The sequence below is a fragment of the Azolla caroliniana genome, unplaced genomic scaffold (assembly GCF_043228905.1).
Source record: "Azolla caroliniana isolate FFs.n. ecotype wild unplaced genomic scaffold, voAzoCaro1.0.p SCAF_1, whole genome shotgun sequence".
In the NCBI taxonomy this organism is placed as follows: domain Eukaryota; kingdom Viridiplantae; phylum Streptophyta; class Polypodiopsida; order Salviniales; family Salviniaceae; genus Azolla; species Azolla caroliniana.
Window position 1 is genome coordinate 967,969 of NW_028230436.1, and position 20,787 is coordinate 988,755.

At 37.0% G+C, this 20,787-nt stretch overlaps 2 protein-coding genes and 1 non-coding gene across 4 annotated transcripts; 1 reads left to right on the top strand and 2 right to left on the bottom strand.

Moving 5' to 3' along the window:
* Nucleotides 1–637: 637 nt before the first annotated feature.
* On the bottom strand, nucleotides 638–745 carry LOC147868136 (U6 spliceosomal RNA). The gene has a single exon (XR_015532374.1). It is a non-coding gene; the product is annotated as a U6 spliceosomal RNA (small nuclear RNA).
* Nucleotides 746–1,486: 741 nt separating this feature from the next.
* On the top strand, nucleotides 1,487–8,808 carry LOC147868137 (mitochondrial Rho GTPase 1-like). 2 transcript variants are annotated; one of them, XM_087315739.1, is made up of 15 exons: nucleotides 1,487–1,566; nucleotides 1,597–1,813; nucleotides 3,048–3,180; nucleotides 3,261–3,407; nucleotides 4,792–4,968; nucleotides 5,637–5,891; nucleotides 5,966–6,034; nucleotides 6,311–6,366; nucleotides 6,593–6,674; nucleotides 6,750–6,961; nucleotides 7,109–7,178; nucleotides 7,277–7,389; nucleotides 7,655–7,805; nucleotides 8,054–8,240; nucleotides 8,369–8,808. In XM_087315739.1, exons 1-15 carry the CDS (start codon nucleotides 1,536–1,538, stop codon nucleotides 8,440–8,442), a joined length of 1,974 nt encoding a protein of 657 aa, XP_087171865.1. In that variant the 5' UTR covers nucleotides 1,487–1,535; the 3' UTR covers nucleotides 8,443–8,808. The 2 variants fall into 2 exon arrangements, with proteins under 2 accessions (XP_087171865.1, XP_087171871.1); XM_087315745.1 differs by lacking the exon at nucleotides 1,487–1,566 and having other exon boundaries at nucleotides 1,591–1,813.
* Nucleotides 8,809–13,995: 5,187 nt separating this feature from the next.
* LOC147868138 (sucrose synthase 2-like) lies at nucleotides 13,996–19,807 on the bottom strand. The gene is made up of 15 exons (XM_087315754.1): nucleotides 19,488–19,807; nucleotides 19,157–19,283; nucleotides 18,561–18,712; nucleotides 18,154–18,346; nucleotides 17,932–18,050; nucleotides 17,617–17,833; nucleotides 17,403–17,498; nucleotides 17,097–17,270; nucleotides 16,798–16,914; nucleotides 16,542–16,708; nucleotides 16,173–16,397; nucleotides 15,678–15,999; nucleotides 14,931–15,175; nucleotides 14,678–14,816; nucleotides 13,996–14,286 (listed from the first exon to the last, which is right to left on the bottom strand). The coding sequence occupies exons 1-15, from the start codon at nucleotides 19,604–19,606 to the stop codon at nucleotides 14,203–14,205; spliced, it is 2,496 nt and encodes an 831-aa protein (XP_087171880.1). The 5' UTR covers nucleotides 19,607–19,807; the 3' UTR covers nucleotides 13,996–14,202.
* Between the last annotated feature and the right edge of the window lie 980 nt (nucleotides 19,808–20,787).

Here is a 20,787-nt window from a genome sequence, read left to right on the forward strand (position 1 = left end):
TGAACAACACAAGATGGGGGATGATTAACTCTATATTAAATTAGCATTATCATCATCAAATACAAAAATACCTACGATGAGGTATATATAGATCTCATGTGCAAGGGTGCACATGTGTGAGGATAATATAAGTACAAAAGTGTAAGTCCTATATTAAATGTACTTACGAGTGGAGGATCTAGAATATCCCACTTAAGTACAAGGTTCTATTTAAGGCGTTATAGTCAGCATTTCTAACTAGATTCTATCTAGGTAACTACGAAGTTACATGGTTGACTAACTAACTAAACTAAGTTGAACTTGATCTCTCAACAATAACACACATCTCTTCTGCTACACAAGAATAATATCCGATTCTTTACACCAATCAAGTGCTAGAGAAGTCACGAAATATCAACCATGAAGAAAGAGAACTTTGTAATGTCATATATCATCATATTCGACATTTGAATTGGTGTGTAGGGTGTTAGTTAGTTAGAAGTAGTAGCACTCAACTCCGTGACGGGTTCTATACTTTGATGTAAGTTAATCATCGTGGTGTGTTTTTTCACTCGTAATGAAAGCCATTATTTATGAGAAAGAAAGAAAGAAAGAAAGAAAAATATATTAATGTCTTCTAAGGCCATATTTGGCCCCAAGACATTTGGACCATTTCTCCATTTGTGCGTGTCATCCTTGCACAACGACCATGCTTATCTTCTATGTATCGTTCCAAATTTATCAAATGTCCCCGAAGGGTAAGGATGTAGCTGAGAGGGAGAAATAAAGAGAGACTAGTTGGATGTAGTTTAGTTGGTAAGGTTGCCCAATGGAGACCATGTGGTCATGGGTTCAACCCCTACATTTCATCCACGCGAATTAAGAGATATATATGAAGCATATAATAGAGAGGTGAGGAAATCGGGTTTCGCAACAGATGTAGAGGCTTGTAATGTAACGACTTACCAATAGGGTAAGCTAATTACGAAGAGAAAGAGAAAGAGAGAATTGGACTCATCATTTGAATTGTAGGGTGTCATTGAGGTTGGAGTACTAGTAGTATTTAGATCCCTAGAAGGGTTCTATACCTTGTAGTAAGTTAGTTATGGTCGTGTTATTTTCTTTCCTAATGAAAGCCTTTATTTACGAAAAAGAAAATAGAGAGAATTTAATTTCGAACCCAAGTTTAACAACTTACCACTAGGGTAAGCTAATTACGACAAAAGAAAAAAGAGAGTTAGCCATGAATGTATGTATGTATATATGTATGGTATGTATATCATAAGACATGGGTAGGCAGAGAATTAGCCATTGAATGCATGTATGCCATATGGTATGTATGTATGTACATATGTATATATGTATGTACATATGTATATATGTATGCATAAGACAAGACATGGTTGGGTAGAATTATGAATACTCAGTTTTTCAAATGATATAACCCTAAAAATTGTAACAAACACAATTATTTTACCAAGAAGGCAGGAAGACTGAAACCGAGGAGGAAGGAGGAGGAGGACGCACACTTCTGTGTTGTTGTTGTTGTTTCGGCTATGGCAATGGCGAGCTCTGCTGCTGCTGCAGGTGGAGGCGGAGCTGGAGCAGGAGCTGGAGCTGGAGCAGGAGCAGGAGCAGGAGGAGGGCCAGCCGCCGTGAGCAGCGTGAGAGTGGTTGTTGTGGGAGACATGGCCTGTGGCAAGTCCAGCCTCATCCATGCCGTCTCCACAGACTCCTTCCCTGCTTATGTGCCCCCTGTTCTCCCCCCCACTCGCCTTCCGTCTGATTTCTACGCAGACAGAGTTCCCCTCAACATCATCGATACCTCCTCCAGGTTAGTACTACACGAACAATGGATTGGAAAACAACAATAGATCGAAACAAGACAAAAGAGAAAAATTGAAACAAACAGGAATTTTCTTTCCTTATTATTATTGTTATTTCTTCTTCCTCCCCCCTGATGGCCCATTTTGTGTTAGTTTTGTTAAGTTTTTTTTTCCTCATTTTGTTCTACCTTTTGGCCCTTTTAGTCATGCTCTTTTGTAGATTCAATAGGTGTGTTTGTATGAAGCCTTTTGTGTTTTCGTTATTGTGTGTTTCTGCTCATTTTGTTTCCCCCCTTGGGCCTCATTTGTTTTTATCCATCATAGCTCTTAGTTCTTATCTCTGTCTCTATTTTTTTAGTCATTTTGCTTGGTTTTTTTTTGCTTCAAAATGCGGTCTGTGCATAAACTCAACATTTGTGCTTTGGTTCATTATGTCCTTGCTTTTTTAATGATGCCTGACTTTATTTATAGATTCAATTGCCCTTACGCTGAAAAATGAGCAGGAGGGAGGAATTCAAACAGGACTAAAGTTCTGCCTATCCCTTCAATTCGATTGCCTAGATTAAATGCATGCGTTATTTCTATTTGCATTTTATTCATTAATGCCTTTGTGAATTCACTGAATTCAGTTTTTCCTAGGGCTAGATTGTCATCTTGGTTTTGTTGTTTCTTTACATTGTGCCTATGTATTAATTCCATGAATCTTCTCTAATGACATTGTTTCTGTTTTCTGCATGCATACGTTTTTCCACATGTATAAATCTAATGAATATCCACCTCAAATTGTTGTAGGTTTTTACACATAGATTCTATGAATCCTCACAATGCATTGTTTCTGTTTTAGTGTGCATATTTTTTTCCATATGCAGAAATTTACTGTATTTCCTCGTCAGATTATTGCTGGTTTTTATTGCATTATATCCCTTCATTCCATGGCCAGTTGTTCTTTTGTGTCAATATGCCTGGTGCCTGTTCAATGGAAGGTACCACAAATTGTAACTGTTTTTGCTTGCATTACATCATAACAGTCTGTGGCGTGGTAACATATATTTGTTCACGAGCAATTACATGGATTCAGATGTATTTCACACGGATTTTGCATCAATTTACATCATATCATTGAGTGAACAGTTATCATTTTATTTTGTTTCATCTTAACTTTCTGTAGATTCAGTGGCTTTGCACCTCCAATTGACAATATGTTTGATTGCGTTACATCATCTATGATTCACATAATTCCAGGCCACAGGACAAAGTGAAGTTAGAGGATGAATGCAAGAAGGCAGATGTGGTTGTGCTTACATACTCTTGTGAAAGGCTTGATACACTTGAGCACATATCGACATATTGGCTTCCTGAACTGCGACGTCTTGATGTAAGTAAAATCTCCTATCTATGTTTTGTCTGGGCTTGACATCATTAACCACTCTTTAAGCTACAAAATACCCATGGCAGGTGAAAGTCCCGGTTATTATTGTTGGATGTAAGCTGGATCTTCGAAGCAATCAGCAAATGAGCCTTGAGCAAATGATGACGCCGATTATGCAAGAGTTTAGAGAGATAGAGACATGCATTGAGTGCTCAGCTCTGAAGCAAATCCAGGTATATACGTATTTCAGTATCCACTTTGTGATGATTGTGTGCTAGGGATAGCAAATAGAGATCATGAGATGAGTTTCAATACAGAAGGGATTATAGTATAGTAATGGTGTCAACTCAAACCAGTGCCAAATTCATCACATTTTGATTTTGACTTGCCAAAAGTTTCTTGAAAACATTTTGGCCATACAGAAAGCACTAATGGACGTTGGCATTATTATATGGACAGGGAATGTGTTTGCAAACTAATTCCCAAACCATTCATTGGGTTTTATGAATGTGAGAGTATTAACAATGCATCAGTTTTTCTATCTCCCCTTGTTGATTGTTACATTTGTCATGTAGTAGACATAGAGAATCCTAAATCTAGAACTATGGGAGTTAATCAATTTCAGTACTACATAAATAGGACAATCCGTGTATACATTGTCATCAAACCTAACTTCTCACTATATTGCGATGGTCTCTTTCTTAACTTCATTTTTAGTGCAGTTTCTCTCATGATCATTTCTCCTAAAGCTGACTGCAAATGTTTCTGAAGTTATGGACAAATCTAGGTGAAGAGCATTTGGACAGTGTTTCTCCCATTATGTTAATGCCTTTGAATTACATGCTCAACTTTACAGTGTTTACATACACAGATTGTGCAAGATTATGAAGGATAAGTGCAGTCGGATAGTTAGAGACTCATGTCCACTATCCAATTGTACATTCTGTTGTTTATCTTGAATAGTTACGCACAACTCATGGCAAAGGGCATTTGAATATAATGTTTGGATTACTATCTTGATGTTGCAAAATATGCTCTTAATTTCATTGTGTGGAACATACATGATCCGCTCAATAATCAAGGCGAAATGCAATTGGATATATGAACCAATTTTTGTAATATTTCAGGGGTATTTTCTCGTGGGACGATGCTGAAATGATTCGAGATTCAATGTTTGATATAAATGGACATAGCTTTAGTTATTAAATGTGATGCTCGGAGGAATTGGGAATTTAGGGTCATTAAGTTTAGGCTCTATTAGTGTCATTGTCTATGATTAGGTGTATCTAGCTCTGTGCAATTGTAATGTACAATGTTTTCTTGGCATTGATTCTGCTCCAGATTTACCATCTTCTGCTGTTCCAAATCTTTTGAAAAACCTTTTCCAAAATTGTTTCCCTACCAATAAATGTTTTTCATTATTGTACACTTGTGGCTGCTATTTCTGGATTGTGAAACTGTTCCAGGCATTATAAAACACATGTTCTGAAAAAGTATTCCATTACACTCAGCATTGGCCATTCTTATTCATTACTAGATATCGGTAAAGGCTTCTTGGATATGTTGAGTTTGTCATTGAAAGTCATGACAGTTTCCAGATGATATTTTTTTTTGCAGGTTGCAGAAGTGTTCTATTATGCACAGAAGGCTGTTTTGCATCCAACAGCACCTCTATTTGATCAAGAGCTTCAAATTTTAAAGCCACGCTGTGTTCGAGCATTGAAAAGGATATTTATTTTATGTGATAATGACCGTGATGGTGCATTAAGTGATGCTGAGCTGAATGATTTCCAGGTTTGCTCCCAAAGTATTTCTTTCACTGATCAATGCACATTACCTGAGCTGATTTATAGATAACAACTAACAACTATTGTTAATAGACTCATTTAATCATTATATGGACAACACAATTTGAATCCTGTTTGTCTGAGCTTATGCTTTATTTTTTGTACATTATACGATATGTATATATGTATGCTTTGACAAATTGTACATCTTCTTTTGAAAAAAACTCAATGCTGGGTTTCTTCATTAGTGAGTGTGCTCATTACTCTCTGGGAAAGTGATAAATACCTAGTGTGGTCGTCCATGCACTCAACAGTGCATACTATGAATGATTATATATTAAGTTTGAGTAACTCTTTCTTCACGATGACTCACCAGTGATGTGAGGAGGCCATAGGGATACTGTTACATCTTGTCCATTTTATGCCCAGTGCTTGACAGTCTATACTGCTTTTAGATCTAGTGTAGAATGTACTAAAGTATCTATGGCTATGTATTTGGTCTATTTTCTTCATCATTTTTATCATGTTTCTGTCATCTTATTTCTCTTACCTAAACCCACTCATTCACTCAGTCATATGCATTTAGTTTGAAAAGCCAAACTATTTTGATTTTATGAAGGTAAACAAGGTTCATATTAACATTAGCGTGTTCATGATTGTAACTGTTATTTACAGGTGAAATGTTTTAATGCTCCCTTACAACCATCAGAAGTTGTAGGAGTAAAAAAGGTAGTTGCTGAAAAGCTGCCAGAAGGGGTGAATGAAAATGGGCTAACATTGACAGGCTTCTTGTTTCTGCATGCACTTTTCATTGAACGTGGACGTTTGGAAACCACTTGGACAGTTCTAAGAAAATTTGGGTATGATGATGAGGTCAAATTAAGAGATGACTTGCTTCAAACTCCATCTTTTAAACGTGCGCCTGATCAGGTAATACACCATCAATTTGAAACTTCATGCTTGTTCTAGAGTCTTTATGGTGCATTCATTTTATTTGTTTGCAGAGTGTAGAGCTGACGGATAAAACAATAGATTTCTTGAAACGTATTTTTGCTGCCTATGATCTTGATGGAGTAAGTAAAGCATATCTCAATATAGGAGTTTTTTTGTTGTTCTACTGTATGTGCTTGAATTTGGTCTGACTCTGATTTGATCTTTTAATAAATGCCTATAACTATACTGGAGTAAAATGGACGTTTTCTCTGCTGATTTGTTGAAAAGTAACCACTCTATCTTGGCTTGAATCTTAAATAAAACATAATGATTCTAATTATTTCATGAAACTTCATATAGAATAAATTTGCAAAAAGATTTCTGTGCGTGATTGATTTGTAATAAATTTGACGCAGGACGGAGCATTACGGCCACAGGAACTTGAAGACCTGTTCTCTACTGCTCCATCAAGGTAACATTATTAGACACTTCTTTTTTGTGCCATAGAAAATTTTGAGAAGCAGAGGCTGGTACAGAAATACTACAAATTCTATGTTGCAATAGTTCTAACACGGTATCACACAAACCAAGCGTTGTCGAAAAGACATTTCCGAGGGATCATGTTCTGTGCTTTGATGGATCCAGTACAAATCTTTATGGGTTGATTCTTTCTTATCTGCTATATTTGCTTTTTGCAGTCCATGGGAGGATCCACTTTATAAAGATTGTGCAGAGAAAAACGCCATGGGTGGCTTGACCGTGAATGGCTTTCTATCTCAGGTTTCCTTCACTTTAATACAAATGTATTGACTAAATTTGTTTTATAATCGTATTGAAGCATGTATGTGTATACAGTGGGCTCTGATGACATTGCTAGATCCTGTTAAAAGTCTTGCACACCTTATATACCTTAACTACCCTGGGGATTTGAATACTGCTTTTAACATAACAAGAAGACGACGTTTGGATCGGAAAAGGGAGCAATCACAACGCAATGTCTTGAATTGCTTTGTTTTTGGACCAGTAAGAGCTGGAAAGACTGCCCTTCTCCAGGCTCTTATTGGAAGGTAATTATCATCTGGTGCTTTTGAATTTCCTAGAGAATGTGGAAGCCAAAGAGGAAGAGGTCTTACATACACTGCATTATGAACCTCTGGAGTTGAAGCATGTTGTATAGAACATCTCAATAATGTTAAGGGTTCTCACCATTACAGGCCCTATGTTGATACATACACCCAAACTGAAGATGAACATTATACTGTAAATATTGTGGAATCCATTGGGGTAAGATTTTGTTTTCCCGAACTGATTTTTGTCAGTTTTAATTTTGAACGTAGTTTGCATGGAAGACCAACATTTGCTTGGATAATGGATTGCTGCAGGGTCCAAGAAAAACACTTGTTTTGCGAGAGATTCCAAGTGCATCTGTCCCAACAATTTTAGCAAAGAAGGATGCATTGGCATCTTGTGATGTGGCAGTGTTTGTGTATGACAGGTACTGACTTCATGTGTTACATGTTTTTTGACAAATGTGATTGTATAGGAAATAGTCTGGTAAAGCTAAATGGAAAATTTCTTTTTAGCACTATATGAAAATACGTGCCTCGTGGAAGCAGTTGATTACTAATAGGTCAAAATGGTCACTGCATCTCCTGATCAATTTACCCTGCTTTAGGATTTATTTCAAGCTTTAAAAATTACATGTCTGTTCTGATGTGTGTGAGAGATTTAAAATTTTTACTTGATCTGTGTTGTTTCAGTTCGGACAGATTGTCATGGGAGAAAAACTTTGAACTTTTATTGGATGTCACAGTCCATGGTGAAAAGAATGGTTTTGAGGTTCCATGCCTTCTTGTGGCTGCAAAGGATGATTTGGGTCCACAAGCTGCAGCCATATCTGATTCAGCTCGGGTAATAAAATGTTCATAAAAACGAAAAAACATATATCATTATCTTCAGAATTTCCGATTAGGCAATTGCAAGATTGACATTCCTCAAATTGGCTATATCCATCTTTCGATATTTATATATAAGTAAATGTATGTAGGTGTCAGTATAAATATAAATGCACATATTTTGTAGTGTAGTTGTATAAATATAAAAATAAAGTTATATAGATGTATGGTTGGTCGTTGTTTGAGCCTTCAAAATTGATACAGGTATGCCAGGACCTGGGAATGGAGGCTCCCATTTCAGTGAGTATGAAGTTGGGTGATATTTGCAACATTTATCGCCGAATTGTTGATGCTGCGCAGCGTCCACATATGAGCATCCCGATCACTGAAGCAGGGAAAAGCTATCAGAACTACAAGCGGATAGTGAATCGCTCACTTGTGGTGTTATCAGGTTTGTGACTTCATTTTCTAAGCTGCTTCTGTTTAATGTTTAGTAAATCTTTGATATAGTTACAAATTGTAGTCTATGTTTGATACTCATATTATATGCATAATGAATTCGTGGCTTATGATTTGCAGTGGGTGCAGCAGTAGCTGTTATAGGATTTGCGGCCTACAGGGTTTATAGTGCAAGGTCACATGGATCAAACTAAAATTATGTCATATATGTCAGATCGTTTGAACATATCAAAATTGAAAGGGTCTAGGTACATATATACGATGATGAAAATGCCTCGGGAAACTTTTTTTCGAATTGTTTGGCATCATGTTTCCTATGGTGTTTGTTTGATCAAATGGGATTTCATCTGTAATCCAATCCATCTTTCCTCCACTAAAAGCTATTGTCCCATTGTTGTCTATATCCTTTTTTCTTAAAGGAAGCAAGGTTTGTTAATAAGTTTTGGATATCTTAAGGGCATTCACAGGATGCCATCAGCACTCTAAAAGTGCATTATTGAATGAAATAATGCTTTATGTATCAGACATACGAATATATGTTTATTGGAAATTTTAATTTGGAGTTGCTGTTGTCACCAGTCACAGTCATGGGGAATCTGTAGTTTTAAGACTTTGAATATTACATTGCAAGGTGTCTTTAGCCAAGAGGATTATTGTAGCTTTTAGCGTAATTATTTTTGAAACATGTCTTGGACTTGGAAAGAATCTCATAAATATTTCCAATTTAACAATCAATATGAGATTTACCAAGGCATACATTGAGATAATACAAATTTGATCCTTGCGATTGGCTTTGCCCAACCATGTAGAATATTATGATTTAAGTAGACCTCCCGAAGGTCAAAATTGGCCTGAGTAATCATAAGTAATCTTACCCTCATTAGAGAGTCCAACTTTAGATTATTATGCCCAATACTAGAATTTGTTTTTATACATTTCCCGCAAATAAATTATGGGGAACATGTGGTAGAGGAGAGAAATAATTACATGATAGAATCAGAGAAAGAATGATATATTAACGTCTTCTAAGACCAAAATTGGGCCATGAGACAATTGGTTTACAATAAAAATGGGGTGTTTACCCATTCATTGATAGTGAAAAATAAAAATAAAAATATAGAGCGTAAGCTAAAGAGTTATAGAAAAAAAACATGTTCTATAAGGAAATGGATTTATACTAGGCCTAGTTTCATTTCCATCCAAGTCTCTCAAAAAGAAGCGGGAGGTCAAAGGGTTTCAATGTGGAGGTGGCCCGTGGTCCCAATGTAAACGATATCGTAACCATAGTTGCTAGGCGGCGTAGCTCACGATCCCTTATCTTCTTAATTGTTTCTACTCCACATCGAGTTGCTTTAAAGCTCGACATTGGAGGGCGTTTGGTTGTTCTTTGCATTTCTGCTTCCTCAAGAGAGAGGTCAAGTGGTGTAGGTGTGTCCACATTCATCATCTCCCCTGAGAAAGTTAGAAATGATTAAATCAGATGAATTCAATTATAAAAGTAGTGAATAAAGAAAAGTGATTGAAATCATTACATGGATGAGCAACAAGGAAAATGATTGAAATTATATTGCACAAAAAGTTCAACCACCAACATGACATTAAATAGTGATATCCCATAAGAAAAAAGATTGGAAATAGTCACACTTGTCATGGATATTGAACAAGGAAAAAAGTTCAACCATCAACATGATACTTGGACGAGGTTTCGGATGAAAAAGTAGTAACACAAAATTTCAACATGTAAAAAGACTACAGAACCTAACATCACCATTAAGAGTTTTTGCTTAAAATTGGTAACACAAAACCTTAACTACTCCTAATGATGCCTAATGGGCCTGCCTAGAAAGAAAAGAAAGAAAGTGACAATTGATATTTAAATTCTATTGGACCATTGTTACCTTGTTTGATGTGTATCATGATACCTCTAGGAAGAAAAATAAAGGTACCACTTTTTTTAAAGTCCTTATCCATATGATCACACTTCTTGGCACCAAAAGCCGTGTTGCTAGCTTACCACAATATGGTTAAAGTTGAATACATAAGCAAGCATGTATTGCAACTTCTCTTTAATCAAATTACACTGTAAGGTCATTGTTCACTAGGAAGACATCTGTCAGAATACCCCCACGTTTTTTCTTCTCTTTATTTCTCTGAGTCGTTAATCAAATTTAGGGTTATCTCCTTGAATATCCTTGGGTTAATCGCGTTGCTTTTTGTTCAAGCAATTCGTATTTTGCTATTTAAGAAATCATATTTGGCCCATTTGTGATGTTTTTCATTAATCATACATGCTATTATTTGAGGACTTTGGGGGAACTAAAGAAACTTCGGAATACACAAGTAAAGAAAAAAGAAGCAAGAATAATATATCGGAGTTCTTCCCTTAATTCAATTCGAGAAATACTATTTATGGAGAGGGAGAGAAGAAGAGGGGGGGGGGGGGGGGGGGTGTATGGAGAAATCACAAAACCATGATTATGTGAACATATTTTTTATATTTCTTCACAAATTATACATAGAGTAGGTAGTAACATACATCATCATGGTATACTGTGGATGAGAGAGCCCTTGTTATTGAAAAAGGGTCACAATAGCAAGGTCACTAAAACCAAAGGTGTTATTGGGTGTGCATACTACATATAGAGACTTTGGAAGGTTATATTAAGTTGATGTATGTGTTGAGAGCACTTATATATGGTTAATGGTGTCTTGGTCCTCCTTGGGGGGGAGGTGGAGAAGGGCCATGGTGAGGTGCCGGATGAGCGGGAGCGTGATGTGGTGGTGGAGGTGCGGGGGTGTGATGTGGTGGTGGAGGTGCAGGGGTGTGATGTGGTGGTGGAGGTGTGTGGTGTGGTGGTGGAGCTGGTGTAGGATGAGGGTGTGGTTGTGAGTGAGGATGATTGTGATGAGGATCCATGTTTGTTTGCCTTATGTTCTCTCTCACCCACCCTTTTTATACCCCCAAAGGATAGACACTCACCAATTTGTTTTGCACTTTACCTTTGCATCATCTCATTTGAAATAAAGACTCTTTAAACAAAAATAATAATCATTACTATAGTAGTGACACTAGTTTAAACTTTATTCATCGCGCATGGAAAACAATGAAATTTTAATCTCCTTAGATGATAGACGACTATGGCTTGTAGTGGTCGACAAGATTGTAGCCCCATCCTCCTTTGGGTATTTGCTTTATAAAGTGTGGCATGCCTTGACACTTGTCTTGCATACAATAGTGTCATATTTGTCAAATACGCAATCACTCTATGAAAGACAAAGCTCTTGAGCTGTGAGTCCTTGGTATTGTTAGCATGAAGGAAACCTAGTTAGGCCTCTAGCTCATACATTAACGTGAGATGTATGCAACTTGGCCTCCATATATATGTTTGTGTATTCAACTCTACATCTCATCAGTTTGATCCTTGTATTTTGTGACGATTTCCAACAATTACTTACGCGATCCATAATTTGTCAAAATTCACGTTTCTATAAAGATGACAACTCTCTAGCAATGCATTAAGGTTTTCCCAAGCTTCTATATATTCTTAAGATGACATATTTAAGGATTTGTCAAAATTTACGATGGATTGGGAAGTGTGACTAATATTTATGAAACATAATCATTACTTAGAAAATTTAAAAGATTCTCTAGCCTTGAGGGTTCCATAACCTATAAATTTGTGACACCATTGTAGATTCTTTCTTTTTTACATCACATTAGAAGTATATCACACCTTTCGGAAACCCATCATGGTAACATGACAAACATCACTTTAATTACACGACCAATGTATAATAGCCCATGGTCAAATATAATGCCACATCCTGCATCCACTTCATTGTAGAAGGTCATAGCTCTAATGATCTCATTGGAAGCATGAGCTTTATCCTCTTGGCTACCCATCCGGCTTGGCAATTAGTCAAAATTTACAACCCCACTTCTATGAAAACAATAGTGCCACGGGGCACACATTTCGAGATGTTGCCCATACTTGTTATATGCATACTAGTTTCTCCTGGATATTCCTAGGTTATACTCTTTACAATTTGGATTTCTGAGTTTAAAAATGTTAAAAGGCTAGAGATATAGATAAGAAGAAGATATTGTATATAAAGTTGCTAGATTTTTAAAAAGTCTAGAATCTTCACTTGTCGGTTTTAGTTGCCTCATGTTAGTCAGTCTATGTACAGTGCATGTGCCTTTATCTCGTTGCCCCTTTTTCTCTTACACGTTCCAAACTACAGATGCTCATTTTAGAAAGGTAGGCTCCCTTTCATTTTCAATGGTCCAAAACTCTTGAATGACAAGAAGAAATTGAACTCCCCCATCTTTTGGCACGTTATGCAAGGGACCATATATTTACGGAAGAACAAAATTACAATATATAGTTTTGTTTAATCAAACGTACTAAATACTCTTAAGATGTTACATGTAGACTAACACATAGATGTTACTTGTTTTTTCTGCGTGGAAATTGTCCCTATTTTATGTATGGGGGCTTACGAGGAATTTCCAAACAAAAACAAAAAACATAAACACCATGCACACGAAAATTATGAGCAACTGATAATGGCCATTGTGATCCAACCTACCTAAGGAAACACCCATTGAAATGGGGACTTTGAAATCCTAGTTATGGAATCCAATGTTAGAAAAATATATGTCAAGTGATATCTTGAAATGAGACAAGTGATAAAGTGGCGTGGTATGTTCAGGAAAGAGAAACATTCAATTGGCAATCTTCCTCACCCTTAAAGCATCTCCCATGTGTAATTTCTCGACCATGACCCTCAATAGAAACACTTCAACTCTAAATGGAAGATAGAAACCATGTGCCTAGCACACATTGTGACCATATTATGAGCGTCATTCACACCCTCATAAACTTATCCGCCATCACTTCATGGTTGAAACATAGCTCATAAAAATGGAAAATCTCCAAACCAACATATGTTTGTACAAATTCAACACTGCAACAAGCCCCAATCTGCTTGGACCTACTAACATGATTCCATGACACTCAACGGAAGACCCATTTTCTACCTTCATTCAACACTTTGTGTTGTAAATTGATCACTTGTTAATGTGGATCATTCTGCTTTTCTTTGAGGGTTGGTCCGTCAAGGGTCACGTGGGGTAGTGAAAATGCCCAAATCACTATTGAGTTAATGAACTCCTTCCACCATGTAAATTGCAATGATGTTGTCAATATTTAATGTCCATTTTAGACCATAGTAACAAAGGTATATAGTAGGATATTATAGGATCTATTATTGAATGTACTACTTTAAGATATTCAACCTCAAATTCCTCTCCCAAAGCCGATGCTCCCGCAATACACTTTATGGTGCTCTTCATAGCTTCTATTTGTATTGGGCAAAAGGTATGTGATGGTTCAAATATGATTCTATCATTTACAATTGTCACATTCATTAACAATTGTAGGTATTGCACGATGTAACTAGTTAATTCTCTTAACATACTTTGCTCAACTCTGAAGCTTTTCTCAAGCTCACATAAAATTTTGAATTTACATATCAGTTTTTTCATGGTTTAGACAAAGATTTTGAGGGTGTTTTTGACTACCTCGCACGTAATACAAATGATGGTCATCTTATTGCCTAAAAAGATTCATCATATATGAAACTCCAAATATTTTTCTGATAGAAGATACATTAATGAGGAAACAAAAATGTTCACTTCTTTGGGATTTGCATGGAAACATTACATCAAAGTGGCCTCCATGCATGTTGATCATAAATTTATTCAACAGTCTTATTGAGACAAGGACCAAAACATTACATCAAATTAGACTCCATGCATGTTGATCATCAATTTATTCAACAGTCTTATTGAGACAAGGACCAAGCCAGTATTCTAGATACTAAGATTACCCACGACTGATGTTTCATCATTATTTATTCTGCATTATTTGAAGAGCTTAGCTTAGGTTTCAATATGAGTTTTCCGCAATTGCCCCTTTGATTTGATTCTCTGTTACTTGTGTCTCTTCTATGGTCAATGGTACAGTCTTTACCTGTCACACACACACACACACACAAATACTCTGAAGATCAGTTCTTCAAAACCACATTTGTAGAAACAAGGCATCATGTAAATCAACGTATTAGCATTAAAAGAGATGGTTTTCCACGCAAGAAAAATGTGATGTCAGTAGGCTAAAATCATGTAAATTAACACAACTCTCCTTCACAAAACGCCTATACAAATTCACATGATGTTCATTGACAAAACCTGATTTTCTTCTATAAGATTGTTCACACAACACTTACACTGCTAACAAAAAGGCTGAATTAATTGGATTGGTGGTATTAGCAAAAACGTGAATGTAAACGAAATGAAAGGAAGTGCAAAATATCTTTGATTGAAATAATATGACCATTATTATCAAAACGTATCAAACTTACGAGGTTTCTGAACTTCAAGATATAGAACATCTCGATATATCGGCGTGTTTCGAGCCTCCCAAGCTTTGAAACGTACTTCCAGAAGCTATAAACCCTTGTTAACATCATAAGACGTTCGGCATATATCTTCCATGTGAACCTGATCCCCGGCCACCGAGTCATTATACAGTTGATGTTAATTACATGCATTAAAACATGGTAAATGCATGGCTTAAAACATAGTCAATGCTAACCGCTTAAAACATTCTCTCACTTTTCGTAGATTCTTTGCAAAGACGCTTCGGATATCTGAGTCCAGTAGGCAGGATCGCCCTTGCATTTGGTGAAGAAGTGCGTAAGCTTTGCACTTGATTCAGCACCATTGTAAGGGTCGATGTGGAAGCCTGAAACTCCATTTACGATGATTTCTGCGGGCCCTCCATGACAAGTTGCAAAAGTGGGGAGCCCACATGTCATAGCCTCGACAACTGTGAGCCCGAATGCCTCATAAAGGGCGGGCTGTAATGGGAATCCAATCAATTGATTTTTTCCACACGATAATATTAACATTATAAACACCACCTAGATTTAGCTGGACAACTCTCATCTTTCTTGTATGGCCAACCAATTATAACATTCTTAGCAAATCAGATGACACATCTAGATTATTTTCGATAATCACTCTCTTTTGTCATGTCTCATTTGCTCAACATTTTGGCATTCATAAGGTCTGATTTGGATTGCTTGTTTAAGCAGGGCAATATCACATTACTACATACATGGGCACATTGGATGAAATATCTACTTTTAAGCCTAAAGTCTTTCGGGTGTGACATGGATATTTGCAGTTAAGAGGGCAGTCATACAAACGCTCTTTGCTTCCTCAGCGATGTCATATAGCATTACAAGCACATCAAAATTTTACACATGTAGATTTAGTAAGTATATATGTATGCGGCATTATAGGTATGTCATTGGATAGCATCTAAGTTTTGCTATATGTGTGTGTGCGTGTATGTACCTGTACAAAAGCTCCTCTTGTGTCAGCAATATATCTGTACAATTCCCCATTCCTGACACGATTCTTTTGTGCACATATCCATCGGAACTGACCTGGTAGATTGTACTCTGCCATAAGGCTATGCATTATTTCAATCTCTTTCACTTCCTCCCTATCCCTTGACTTGGTTGGATTAATGTCACCCCCTACAACCACCAGATTCACCATTTGTCGAAGTTCCTCATTCTCACCAAACCACTTCACTAATCCAGTTAAATTTTTAACTCGATCCAAACGAGCCATAGAGAAGATGATTGGTTTCGCTCGATCTTCAAGGAATCCTCTATAAACAATAAACAAACCAACTAAATCATGAGAAAATGTGACAGCATTGATGGTGTTAGGTGTAAGGATTTGAATCTAGGAGCTTGGGTTGATGGCCTAATTGCTTGGCAAATTATGGTAATAAAAGGAAAAAGGAAAGAGAGAGAGAGAGAGAGAGAGAGAGAGAGAGACATGTGCTCATCAGTTTGACTGCGACCATAGACAAGGTCCTCAATATCGGCATGAAGTGCTTTCAATCGTCTTTTTTCATCCGAGAATGGGAAGTATATATTCATGTCTGCTCCAGGTGAGACGATGTTGAACTTTGGGTCGAAAACATCAATGCCATTCACCACCCGATAACATCCCGGCAAAGTGAAAGCCATGTGACTCTCATATTGTCCTACCGTATCTTTGCTGCAGTTAGAAACAAAATACAAGGAAAACAATCATTTGTTGATTAAACGAAAAACAACAAAAAAACATGCTGAAATATCTCTTTTTCATTTTAAAGAATACAAGGCCTTCCTTGGGCACACTTTAAGAAGGAACTAATTCAACCTTCCAGCAATCTCTTGGTAAGTGCTTGTTACTATGAAGTCGGCATGGTTCATGGCTATAATGTCTGCTGTAAATTGGCATGAGAAATGATATTTGTCTTCAAATTTCTTCCAGTAAATATCAGAGTCTGGATACTTGGTTTTCTCCAATGCATGTGCTATGTTGCACTGAAACAATGCCCATATAAATATTATTGAGGGGAAATCGCAGACCGAAAATTTAAAATTTAGAGTAGCTTATAAGGTTGCACGCATACCTGAGTTATACCCAATTTATGCGCAATTAAAGACGCAACCAAATTTCCATCACTATAATTCCCTATTATCAACTCAGGCGGGCCATTGAGCTCCCCACATATTTCACTAGTTGCATCCTGCATGTAAGATAATATCAGCTTTAGAAACTCGATCAAAACACTTTGCCTACTCTTAAGCAGAAGTTATTTTCAGCCACTAATATTAAACTACCTTCGAAAATCTTTCCATGTAATGCCAAATACATATATATAAATAATCAAAATGGAAAGAAAAGAAGAAGAAAGATCACATATGCTACCTCAGCGAATCTTTCCAGGTAAGGCCAGATATCAAATCGGGATCTCCACCGGCGAACCACTCCTTTATCGGTTCGGAATGGAACCCTTAAAATCTTTGAGAATTGAGTACCACTTATCTTTTCAATACGTTGGTTGCATGACGTCCCCTCTGCCTCGGGAATCAAGCGAGTTACCTTGAAACATTGATCCACCCCAAATCAATCAAACTAAAAGAATTCCAGTCGAAAGTCTTCAAACTCTCTCTGAAGAGAAAATTTGGTAAAATATTATAGATCCATTTCATCCAGCAACACTATTATACATACCACAAGTATTTTTGGCTCGATCTCAAGCCCTTGCTTCTTAATATTATCCAGCATCTCACTCTCCAAAGCACGAACTTGATCCAGAATATACACCACCTATGTCCCCAACACATATTTTATTTAAAAATCATATATAAATGTATCAAGACTCTACAATACTTTCGGTAATGAAAGACAATATATCTATATCATGTCTTTTATGGTGCTTTCTAACCTGTCCACCTGTGTCAGGCAAGCCCAGTACATTAGCCTGGCCAAAATATCCATGGGGTGATAGTATCACCACATTAAAAACCATTGGGATTCTTCCAAGAAATTTCTCTAGAGTATCTGGATCAGGCGCTTGTAGGATTTCAAGCAATAAGTGTATCATCTCCAACACACATTTAGCTGTGCTCCCCCATCCTTTCTCTAGTCCTAACTCTTGAAGCCTGAAGCGAACATTAAGAAAGCAAAGAAAAAAGAGTTAAAAGCACACATACGTTAAAGATTCATCAAGCTTCTGAAATAGAGTTAAAAATATATAAACCTATGGCCAAATTCCATATACACAGTATCCTCTGGAAGCTTAAGTAGTAGTTCCTCTGCTTTTAGCAATGCGGACCTTAGCTTGAGTAAACTTGGAATGCGTTCATTCAACATCAACGTCTAATATAACAGACTCAGATTAATTTATAATGAGAGACTTGTACACTAAACAAACCCAAAAAAGAAAAGAGTTTTTTTATAGTAAAGCATAAAACTATATAACCTGGCCCTGGTATTTGTGGGTCCGAAGAAACTCAAAGAGGGGTTGCATGCTCTCTGCATCACCAAAGAGCCGAGAGCAAAGATGTCGATTCAGGAATTGAACTCCATTTCCAATGGAGGATGGTCTCGTTAATCGTGGGAAATTTGCATTAAATGGTCCAAAATCCAATTCAAGGACATACAGATCCTCAGTCCTGTGTTGAAATAAGAACATACTTTCATGGCAAGAGCAAATATTGCTAATTTTGTTGGGTTTCCCCCCCAATTTCCTTAATGAATATGAACCAAATTTCTTGTTTTTTAAATTCATATGAGTCTCTTAATAATCCACGTTGAATCCTATCCATCAACACGAACATAAAACCTTGAAACAAAAATTCAGATATAGATAAAATGGAAATAATATACGATTCATCGACGAGTAGCTCTTTGAATCCAAGGTATTCAGAAACAGTAAGTTCATCGAGTGTCATCTCATCCACATTAACACGAACATATTCCCATACACCTGGCTTTGGGCGAACCGCCATTGCGACCCAAGGAGGATAGACGATAGCTTCCTGTTTTAGACAGGTCCACCCAAAAACAAAGGTCGGAATTTTGTGAGTTCTTATAACCATAAATTTTAAGGCTCCGGAATATGGGTATGCAAAATACAAAAGAAAACAGAAACAAAAATGAAGCAAATTTTTACGCAGACATTGGTACATTGGGAGTCCACCATTATTACATAACCAATCATTATGCAGCAATGCTATGAGACTAGCATACCATTGGAACACCGGGAATCGTCAATAAGGTAGCTTTTTGGAAATTACAAGACTATAGCTGCTATATTAAAACATACTAGATTTACAAATCAAAACTTTCAATATCCAAAATCGGACCTCTGATATAGTATTCAGAGATAAATGATCCAATATATGATCAAAAACAAATGACACGTTTATTCATTATAAAAATGAGACTACACATATATATATAGTGATAAAAATGATGCCAACCTGAGCAGCCTGGAGGACAACGGAGAAATCTTCTTGAACAAGGAGACCATCATAAGCATGCATAAGGATCTCGAGCTCAGCAAGGATCTCATGTGGCTGAAGTATAGATTTACCACGAGCAACATACCTTATATGTACATAGCACATACCCGCAAGAAATCGGGGTTAGAGTATACTAAAAGAAAGAAAGAAAAAAGCTCATATACAAACCATACGCAAACATATACATTCATACATATACATATATGAATGTAAGTATTGATGCAGACAACAAACCTACAAGTCTATGCATATACACATATACAGTGGAGGCAAAGTGAGAAACACAGACTTTGAGAACAGAGAAACGAGCTCGTTGGGATGATCGCTGAGGCAACCTTGTACGCGATCCCGCATACTCGGAAGCCGAGACAGAGTGGGTTTCCTTTTCGGCGCAATGGAAGTGAGCATCTCTCCTACTCCCTTCCTTCTTCCTTCTCTTCTTCTTCTTCTTCTTCTTCTTCTTCTTCTTTTTCTTTTTCTTCTGAGAATGATCTCTTCTAATCAATGCAATTTTTTCTTTTCTTTTCTTTTGATTGATGAAATCTGCTTATCGTTTCAGCAGGAATTCGCGCCTCGTCTGTGTTGGTTGCAGGGAGACAAACAGGGCAGGAGCAGAGCGGGGCGGCTGGTCCTTTTCTCTCTCCTATAATCTAATACATTCAGTCCACGTAGGCATCCACTTGGCCTACCCAAATAAGGCCACGTGTCACCAAAACACGACCCACATTTCCATTGGACCCACAAGTCATGGTCAAGGTCAAGGTCAAGGTCAAGGTCAAGATCATGGCCATCCACAGGACATGAGCCACATGCATACGTCCATGGGGTCGGTCCACCCGACTCTCATCCCACCCTCACTTGCCCAACCAATTCACAAGACCATCAATTGCAACTGTCCAACCAAAATGTAGGTTTTAATTTTGAGCAAGAACTCTATATTGAGTTTGATCTGCGAAACCAGCCTAGCTCTCATTGCCTCAAGGTTATCTCGAACGACGATTTTCTTTGCAATAAAAAATACGTGTCATCTATTCTTTGATTCATAGTTATTTCGATAATGCGAGACTCGCCAAGAGTTTCTTTGTTAGAACACAAGCCTCAACACAAACATATGTAGTTGCCAACTCTAAGCTTCTTGATTTTATTTCGTCCATATTCAAAGGCAACAAAACAATTTAGGAAACTTCAATCCCTCTTAAAACTATGGGCATCAGTCAGCCATTATTTTTACTCTCAACATAATGCAACATTCTATGGAAATATACATTTCAAAAATTCAAAAATCTTTTAGACCAATCTAAGAACACATTTTTTATGGTACGGATTTGTTACTTCTCATCTTATCACCTTCTATTATGATGTTCAACTGTATTCCCTCATTAATACAGAAATCTTTCATCATGCATAAAGCAATTCTTATGTTCATCTATGAATGTAGTGATTAAGAGTTGGTGAAGTCTATGTATGTTTTGGCATAAGGAATGTACGTGGAAATTCAGAAGTAAATGCATGTGCTTTCGTAATTGTGCCACCCAACATTTCACCTTTTTCTCAAGTAACTTTTGCTCCAAGTGAAATTCATCTTTCAT

Bases quoted from the DNA above. Each gene is read 5' to 3' on its own strand.
- LOC147868138 (XM_087315754.1), bottom strand. From the start codon at position 19,606: ATGCTCACTTCCATTGCGCCGAAAAGGAAACCCACTCTGTCTCGGCTT. The intron at 18,347-18,560 runs GTATATTATTTC...ATTTCAACACAG, and splicing joins GAGCTACTCGTCGATGAATC to GACTGAGGATCTGTATGTCC. The intron at 15,176-15,677 runs GTACATACACGC...TTCCCATTACAG, and splicing joins CAAGAGGAGCTTTTGTACAG to CCCGCCCTTTATGAGGCATT.
- LOC147868137 (XM_087315739.1), top strand. From the start codon at position 1,536: ATGGCAATGGCGAGCTCTGCTGCTGCTGCAG. The intron at 3,181-3,260 runs GTAAGTAAAATC...TACCCATGGCAG, and splicing joins CTGAACTGCGACGTCTTGAT to GTGAAAGTCCCGGTTATTAT. The intron at 6,367-6,592 runs GTAACATTATTA...TGCTTTTTGCAG, and splicing joins TTCTCTACTGCTCCATCAAG to TCCATGGGAGGATCCACTTT.